This window comes from Punica granatum, chromosome 1 (genome assembly GCF_007655135.1).
Source record: "Punica granatum isolate Tunisia-2019 chromosome 1, ASM765513v2, whole genome shotgun sequence".
Classification (NCBI taxonomy): domain Eukaryota; kingdom Viridiplantae; phylum Streptophyta; class Magnoliopsida; order Myrtales; family Lythraceae; genus Punica; species Punica granatum.
The window spans coordinates 42,081,220-42,090,797 of NC_045127.1; the positions used below are offsets into that span (position 1 = coordinate 42,081,220).

At 42.2% G+C, this 9,578-nt stretch overlaps 1 protein-coding gene across 2 annotated transcripts; it reads right to left on the reverse strand.

Annotated features, from left to right (window-relative positions):
• Nucleotides 1-4,874: 4,874 nt before the first annotated feature.
• LOC116192005 (ATP-dependent Clp protease proteolytic subunit 4, chloroplastic) lies at nt 4,875-9,043 on the reverse strand. Of its 2 annotated transcripts, none has more exons than XM_031520390.1 (3): nt 8,582-9,043; nt 6,240-6,739; nt 4,875-5,306 (listed from the first exon to the last, which is right to left on the reverse strand). In XM_031520390.1, exons 1-2 carry the CDS (start codon nt 8,986-8,988, stop codon nt 6,256-6,258), a joined length of 891 nt encoding a protein of 296 aa, XP_031376250.1. In that variant the 5' UTR covers nt 8,989-9,043; the 3' UTR covers nt 4,875-5,306; nt 6,240-6,255. The 2 variants fall into 2 exon arrangements, with proteins under 2 accessions (XP_031376250.1, XP_031376249.1); XM_031520389.1 differs by having other exon boundaries at nt 4,875-5,290; nt 8,582-9,040.
• Nucleotides 9,044-9,578: the final 535 nt, after the last annotated feature.

Genomic DNA, 9,578 nt, shown 5'->3' on the forward strand with positions numbered 1-9,578 from the left:
GCCAACCACGATGTCCTTCCTGGGCAGGGCTGAACCCAGTACCCTGGTAATGAGGAAACATCCATGAAAGAACTGGATTTTGATTGGCTTGCTAATTAGGTGTGTAGAAAACACCTCGCTAAAGGCGGTGCTGAAATGCTTGGTATGTGGCTTCCAGTACTCTTGTGGCAGAACCTTCGAGCTCATGATGGTTTGGACGGCTCTAGTGTCTAGGAATGCTATAACCCTAATAGGCTTCGCATATTTGGACGTGTAGACCGAAACTGGAACATGAGGAACTGAGTTCACCAGACGAATTCCTTCAGTATCATCGGCTGCCATGTAGCAAGTGTTAGACTCAGACTCAGAAAAGCTTGAGTTGGAATTTGTGAGAACTTCCAAAGCCGCTATGGACGACGGTCTAGCTTCTTCATCTAGAGAGAAAAGGGGATTCCACATCATCTTTTTCCAGTGAGATCCCTGTGACAGTTTCCAATTGTTATACGAGCTTTACTCCTTGCTTTTGGGCTCTTGAACAATTCTTAGCAAAGTGGTCAAGCCGATTACAAATGTAGCACCTGGAGGATTTATTCTTCTTTTCGAACCTCCTCTTCTTCCTCATGTACTTCAATTTCTTTCCAGAGTATCTTTTGGATCTAACCTTGGAAAATTTCCACTTATTATAATGCTTCTTCTTCTTTATAGGGCAGCTGCAGGTCTTGTCTCGATAGGAGCACTTGATGTACAACTCAGGCCGCTTGCAAGCCTTCTCCATTGACTTGTCTCCTTTTAGGACTTCTCTTATGGCTTCCTTTTTCATGCAGGCGTCCTCAAGAGCTACACAGATCTCTTGCTGGATTTCTCCTACCGTGCAATCAATTACTCTTTTGCTTCTTGCTTGGAGTAATCTTTTTGCCGCTCCTGTCAATGATGCAGGAATGGAGGAGAGGAAGACTTGATTCAGTGAGATGTCAACACCAAGCTCATAGAACAGTCGAACCATGTGCTTGAAATGCAAGTCCAGATGTTTCCTTTTATAGGAACAACATTTCCTCTCAAAGAACTCTTTTCGTTTGAACTCCCTAAGATCTTCAGGATGTCTTACGAGGAAATCATGCAAAATATGGATGGCTTCTACAGGGCTCTTTATGAGGAACTGGAGCTGATCTTGCTCTGTTAAGCCAATCCACCAGTTTCATAGTGTCCGAGCAAACCGGGATATGAACTCAGACGTGAGTTCATGGTTGTTGTCACTAGTGAGTGCTCGAGTAGTAAGATAAGCTAGAAACTCCTGGAGTCTATCTGGCTACTTGGAATAAGGGATATCGTCTAGAGTGAAGACAAGATTCCCTTTCGAGGGTGCTACTGCTGTTGCTGCTGGCATCCGCCACTTCAGATCTATTATCATCTGAGCCAACCCCATCTCCCCTTCCCATCATTTTCACAGGGGGATAGGATTCTTCTGTCTCCCATGATTCTTTTGAGTCTTCAGGAGAGGCTTCAGATGCTTCTTCTGTGGCTAATTCAGATGTATCACTTTTTACTAACATCTGATTAGCTTGGCATTGTTCCTTAAGAAATGAACTGAGACGATTGTCCTTAGGGAAAACCAAAAAAGCTCCCTGCGTGTCTTCTTCTTCATCATTTCCGTCCTCTTTCTTCTTTTCTTCATATGTCTTAGAAGCAAACGAAACTAGAGTTGGAGGAGTTTCATACACCTCCCTCTTCCTTTCTTGTCTTCTTCTTGCTGCCTCTGCTGCCTGCCTCGCCTTTTCCCTTAATTCTACAAGACTAGCCTTTCTAGACTGCCGTTCTTGTTGAGAGGGAGAGAACAGGGAAAACCTTGCAAGTCTACTTCTTTCTCTGATGGGTCTCTCCAAAAAGTTGAATAGGCTTGTGGTAGGGGAAGTTGGCGGTGATGGTGCTCGAGTCCTAGAGAGAGTCACAATTTGGTTCTTTAATTTGCGAATCTCTTCCTCTTTTATGTCTATATCAATCTGGAAGTAGGAAACATGATGAGTGTCCTAGATCTCCTTAAGTCACTTTTGTAGCACACGAAGGAGTTACTGAGTCTCTTGATGGTGCCTGTCAACCTTTGCTATCAAGCTGGCTGACTCTTGCTATGAGTGTGTCCACTTAGTCCCAATGGAGGAGAGGACACGGTTTTGTGATATCGCATTCTCTGACTGTCAGTTAAGGAAAGCTTCTCCTCTAATGACAAACTTAGAGTTTCCCCTTTCATCCCGGTCATTAGGATTTGGAACTTTAAAGGCATGGATATGCCTTCCGTCGCCATTTGTAAATTGGCCCAGCTGAGGGAACTGCTCTTCATAGCTTGGTGAGGTTGGATGGAACATGCAGCCGGGAGCTGCTTGTGGGATGACAGCTATTTTGCCTTTCTGCTCCATTTTGTGGACAAGCCTCTTATAAATAGAGGCTAGCACCATGTCTCTGAGGTACTCCCGAATTTTTTCGGGATTCTCCCATTTCTGCTTCCTAACCCACTTGAGGATGGGTTTGTAGCAAGGTAACACCTTCTTCTTCTTCTGGACGATCGATAAACCTGCATCTGCATCCGGATCTGCCTTAGGATCTGCGTCCTTCTTGGCCTCCTTTGAACAAGGAGTTTACTTTCTCTTCATCCCGCAACACACATCACAGTCGCCAGAGTCGCAAGCATCCCAATAGCAGTGTCTTCCTCCTAGTTTTCGGAAGAAGTATACTTGCATCCCACTACTCATGAATGAGTGAATGGGTGGCATCTGTTTATGCACCTTTGGGTTGTCTCTCAGCCCTTCATCTTGTGGCCGCATCATCATCATCGTATGAAACATGGACGGTGCAAATAGCTCTGGGTTTTGGATTGGACGGTGGTTGAAGGTGATGACGACCTTCCCGTCAGGCTTCTTGCCGAACTTGGGCTCATAAGATTGGATCGGTTGAGCGTTTTGGTGGAGACGCTCATAATTAGTGACCCCATTTTCTAAGAGCAGCTTTACAAGGTCAGCTCTGGAGATCTGTCTGAGGACATGGACGCAGGTGGGTGCATTCATGGAGTCCACATAAATGATGAGGGCCTCTTCGGACCAAGTAAGAGAGAGGTCCAGAGCATGGTTTTGGACCCGATAGGCCATATGGTAGTGAAGAATGGCCGCCACGAAATCTTGAACCTGTGGGGCTCCAATAATCTGGAGCTGGACCTTGAGAGCTGTCAAAAGCCACGAATCTGAGAGAGCCATGTTGAAGTTGGGAAATAGAGTGACAAAGATTGTCTCCATGTTAAGGGTAGTCTCTATCGTCCCTATGCAGGCATGCTGATACTCCAGAAATCTGGTGTCCAACAAGGCCATATGTGCCACGACGTGTAAACCCTTCCTGCCATGGTAGATGAGGGCAAGTCGGATTACACCGAAGTGTAGATGAGTGTACCCCGGAGAGATCCACTGACGTGAAAACTCTAGAGGGATCTGGAGAGTCACGAACTGTTCAGCTTCCGAGGCCTGAATAGGATGTTGGTCAAACCTTGTAGACTGTACATATTCCTTGACCCTGTGAGGAGACTAACAAATGAGATGGCGAATACTTTGGATGGGAAAGAAAGAAGGTTGTTTAGAAAAAGCAGTATATGGGTTGATAAGAGAGAGGTCAGTGGAGGAGATCTTGTCGTCCTCACTGAGGTAAAAAACCTCATAGAAGGCGTCTAACTTACTTCGGAAAGACTTCCGGTAGGGAGTCTCAACGGAAAGAGTAACGTCTGTAGTAGAAGGAGTTGTACCAGAAGAAGTAGTCATAGTATGTGTAGACTCTGGGTGTGGGGGAAAGAATTCTTTAATAATTCAACAAAACCAGGCTCTGATACCAATTTCATGTAAAGTTAGGGAAATGCAATAGGATTAATGACATAACCCCAGAGGAATCTGCGACTATACGCTTTTGGCCAATTTCAACACCTCTCTTGGGCAACATGCTCAAGCCCCAACGTTCCGTCACAGACCCAGAGGACTTATACCGTTAATACTACTAATTTCTTAGGATTACCTCAGATCACATATCTGAGTGACATTCTTTCTGATGTGCAGGGTCACATTTTAACAATTTTAGCATGAATTTTTTTCCTTAACCTAAAAATGTACAAAATTTCGATTTGATAATAGTTCTAGCACGGCATCAAATTTTCCATTAATTTGGACGGAATTGAAGCCACGAAGGGGCCGACAACTCCAATAGGGGGAAAGGCGTCGGCGACCCCAATCGGGGTGATGGTGGCCGGAATTGAGGCCCTACCCTCGGAATCGGGGGAACCCTCAAATTGGTGATTCTCCTAATTCCAATAGGTGGAGCCATGACCCTGACCATCACTCCCGATTGGGGTCGCTGATGCACTCTATGGCTTCGATTCCGTCTAAATTAATGAAAAATTCTGACATCGTGTTAGAATTATTATCAAATTAAAAGTTTATACATTTTTAAGTTAACGAAAAAAGTTCGTGCTAAATTTTTAAAAGGTAAAAACTTTGTGCTTTTTTTTTTGCTAACCCTTTTCTTTTCCATATTGTTTACATCACATCATTAATTAATTATCCATTTTTTAAATACTGAGCGTCTGCACTTCCAAGCAGATTGTAAAATAACTTAATTGCTATTATATTGGCTTTTATAGTTTAATTTCTGAGCCGCTAGACTCGAGATTCTAGTTTCTTTTATCCCATCATATTTAAGTTTCTATATTGAGCCAAAACTCTCGTGAAAAGAGAATATAAAATCATAAGATTTTATTTTCTAAAATTAAAATTTTTACTGTAATTGTAGGCTGATGAAGAAGATTTTATGACATAAGAACTCACTATATCAACTCCGAAAAATTATGCAACTCTCAATAGATGCTTATTGCATAGGCCTTCAGTAAATTTTCAGTAATTCAAAAAACCAAACAAGGGTAATCAACTTCAATCTTGCTCAAGGCACAGGAAAGCATGTCTCGATCAAGGCATCAACATTCAGATCGCAATCACATCCTTTATCAGTGCTCAGTTGGATCACGACCTAAAAAAATGTTGAGAATTCCGGCCAATGCCTGCAGTCACTATTCTACAATAGACATCAGGAACTTCTACCCGACTTTCAGTCGCATACAAACTATTGAAACTGAAAGGATAACAAATCAGCTCATCTGATCGCAGTTCTCTCTGATGTCACCGAGCCTCCAAACTACACGGGACTGATCATAGAGGCAACTTCCGGTATGAGCCCTTTTATGAGTTATGACCACAGAAAGAGTACAGTAAGTCTCCAAACCCAACTTGTGTAATACCTGCAACAGTTAACGACTTGAGTAATAAAAATCATGAGACTTTGACAAAGATCTTTAGACACTATATACAAAAGTTCAAGGTCATAACCAGTTTCCAACAAGCATTGGTTATTTATGACGAGATTTGACTTTCTCCATGACAGTTGAAAGCATGCAAATACCAGAGCTCACTATATCAAATCAATGCGAGAAGCAACTCAGAGCTGTAGTTACTTATTTCCTGGTGCCATTTCTGAATTTAGTCAAATGCTAAAGTTGTCTAGACCCAAATCCTAAGCTTGAACACATTATATTAGTTTGAAGAACTGCTTATGAAAGTTCATGGAGGATATTCTTGCAGCTAGCATGGTTAAAGCACCTATTTCTGCATCCATTATGAACTATATACACGATGAAGTGAGAAAAGGGACTGCTCTGATTTAGTACATTTATGTTTCATTTGGTAGCATGCAAGGAATGGAGCTAAATCATGAGAGAATGGCAATTACATATCTACATTCGCTTACGGAATTGGAATCAGAACAAGTAGCGCTAACAGAATGGTGTTGACACAGAAATGAGACTCCCAATCTTGGAGAAGAAAAATTCCCTCCATTTTGGGACACGGTATTAGCACTCTACCATATCAAACTGCCTACAGTGCAATTAATCATTCCCACCTATTTTTACTACTACCACCTATATTTGATTATAAAGAAGCATTCCACTTTTTGCTTTCTCGCACAAGTAAATAGACTTACATTCCCCTTTGCGTTAAATCTCTTCAAATAGCTAACACGAGTTCTTATATCTTCTCAAGTTAAGTCTGATAACCTTTTCTTCTCTTTGTATTTTCAAGAAAGGATTGCACAACTCTATCCAGGATTTCTTGACCAACCAAGCAACAAGTGTTTTAATTGCTGAAACAAAAAAGAGGTTCTATTAGAATAAAATTACACGATCGACATACCCGCATGCACTCTGGGCTAGTATATCTCATCATCGGGGATATCAGGGGTCAAGAACTTCCTTGGATCCTTACTGATTTCTTCGTAATTCAGAGTAGACTTCACCTTCTCAGGAACTGGCATCAATGGAATGATACTATCTCTATCTATCACTCCATCAATGATGCCATATTCAACAGCCTCAATTGGGGACATGTACCGGTCCCTATCGATATCCTTCTCAACCTGCTCAAACGAGCGGCCAGTAAATGATGAGATGATCCTCGTGACGTTGTTCTTATTGTGCATGACTTCTCGGGCTTGAATCTCCACATCTATCGCCTGCCCACTGGCACCTCCCAAAGGTTGATGGATCATAATCCGCGTGTTGGGCATTGCAAATCGCTTGCCCTTTGCTCCCCCACCCAGGATTATGGAGGCAGTAGAGGCCGAGATTCCGAGGGCAACTGTGGAGATATCAGCCCTCACAAGCTGCACAACATCATAGATGGCCATTGTAGCACTGAGACAAGAAAACGAGGTATTCAGCTCAGAGTATGAGAAAATAAAATCAAAAGAACAAAAAAGATATGATAAGGATGCGGCATGAAGAGTCAAATATGCTAGATAGAACAAAGCAACTTTATCATGAGTTTAACCATTCGTATCAATTGGCAAGATGTCATTTTTATTGAAGCCTGGTTTCAAGTGTCCAGAATCTCTTCTTCCTGTAATCATCAAGTTTCACAATTTGAGACCTAGTCAATCTTCTAGCCCGCCCATATGTCAAGTGATTGTTAAATCAATAACTATGATATGATGATGCCTTTTAACTATAAGCTTAAACCCTTGAAGGGAGGCACATTATTTATATCTTTAGTATAATTGAATATTTTGAGGGATTATATGTTAAAATCTCAGTCATCTGCAAAGTTTATTTGTTTCAGTTAATGTTCAGTATCTAATGCAAGAATAACTTGCATGAGCTTCATCAAATTCTATATTATGTTGTCAAAACTAAATTGTCTTTTCTTTCATGGAAATTGATAGAATATAGGCAAACATCAACATACAACAACTTGATAGTTCTTGCGGGAAAAGGTACCATTGCAGCAGGCATTTTACAATAACTTTTGGATTCAATCTAAACTTTGTAGATTCTCTAAGCTCTAGATTTCAACTTGCCACAGTATCTCAGTCACCTCTACAACAAGTAAATGTAAATTCAAGATACTCCAAGAGAACAAGCACCCCAAGATTAATATATCTGCTGACCTGCCATAGTTACTCCGCACTCTCTCCCCCCGCCCTTTTTCTCTCCCTTCGGTGCTTAGTTGGAACATTTTATGTAAAACTAAATAAAGACAAGTTCACTCATCTCATGATTTAATTACGAGCACCAAAGAGTCCCTTAAATGAACTTGCAAAGATCTTTCGTTTCACATTGTAAAGTCCCAACGTGAAAATACATGGGTTCTCGTACCTCATTAATGGTTTCTGTAACTTCAAAGTAGTGCAGTAGTCAGGGATCTCCTCAAAACTAAACCCTTACAAAGTACGTTTCTGTAGGACCCTTTGGTCCATAGTTTCTCCCTTCATCTATTGATACCAGAATCTGTAGGTTCTTTTCCTCCTTTATACATAAGCATACTGGAGCAACTTCTTCTGGGTGTGTTAGGAGTTACATAGTGAAGGATTTTGAAGATAAATCATAACATAAAGTTCACCCTATGGAATAAGATGCCAATTACCCAGCGCAAATCTCTAGCTATTCACTGCATACTTAGACCAAGGAGAAATTTCTTTAATTTGACCATATTCTAAACAACAGTTTTCTTTGGCAATTGCACATTTCTCAGGACACCGACAGCAATTAGTGCATTGTTTCAAATACCAATCCTATTCGGCTTCAGAATTTCAGATAAAATTGCAAGAGTATCAGAATAATTACTTAATCAGACTACGCTCTCCTTCTCTGTTCGTATCATTTCAGTTGAGAATAGGCTTCCGGGGATTTGTCTAGTGGACCCCGACAACGCTACAAACCAGTAGTCTGCTTCAAGGCAATTACACAAAAACATACAAACATCCTCTTCAACCAAACAAGCACTAGAAATTTCAATTCCCTTAACACAAGGAACCTCGAAGAACCAAACCCAACTTTCCATGGTCAAGCTCCCATTTTTCAATAGAAGCAGCAATGACATTGGCACATTGGTTCAATAGAACCAAACCCAAATTTCCATGGTCAAGCTTCCATTTTTCAGCAGCAATGACATTGGCACATCGGTTCAATAGAATCAACCCTGGTATCCCACGAGAACCAAACGCAAGGAATGAACTAAAGAGGTAAAGAGGCAAGTACCTGAGAGATCCGCCGGGGGAATTGATGAACAGCCTGATGTCCTTGGTGCTGTCCTGCGCGTCCAGCAGAAGCAGCTGGCTGATAATGGCGTCGGCGACGAAGTCATCGATGCTGCTCCCGAGGAACACTATCCTCTCCTTGAGCAGCAGCCCCATGGCGTCGGCCTCCGCCCCCCTCATGGCGGTGGCGGGGCTCTGCGGGGCCGTGGAGAGGGCCGAATCGAAGGCCGGGCTGGGAGCGAACCCTAGGGCCCGGGAGGGCTCAAGGGAGGTTCTGAGAGAAGGAAGAGGAGGAAGGGAAGCTTTGGGCCTGAGCTGGACGGAAGGCGGAGGACTGGAGAAGGGTTTGGTGGTGGATGGCTTTAGGGGTAGGAGAGTCGAGGGAGAACACACCGAGAGGACCTCCATTGTGGCTCAGTGAGAGAGAGAGAGAGCGAGAGAGATTTGGGTAAAGGGAAGAAGAAAGTGGAACGGTCTCTCTTCTCTCGTCTACAAAGGGTATTTTTCACTTTGCACCCCTAAAGTTTGTGTTTTGCCAAATTAGTCTCTCAAGATTTGGCTCTTGTATGATTTGGACCCCAAGCAACTGAAGTTTGACACAGTAAAGGTCATCTTATTGAGTCGAATTATTGCTAAGATAGTTTTTGAATTGAAATATTGGAGTTTTTCGTCTTAGAGTTATGCTTATCTCAGCATAATTTTGAAATGTTTTGGAAAAAATATATGTTATTTGATTGGATCGAGGTTACATCCAGACTCTCTGCCATATCGCATTCTAGTAAGAGGATTTAAATCTTCTTTCATCATTCTTTCCGCTATAGTCTATAATAGGGGCGGATCTGAATTTGTATCGAGAGGGCAGCCAAGTCCCTAGGAGCGAGAAAGATGGTTAATTGTCCAGATTAGAGGAGCAAAAATCACATAATTTTATGAAGTATCAAAATTTGTGTGTAAGGATTGTCTCTCGGTTTGTCTCTAACTGCTAATTCATGCCATAA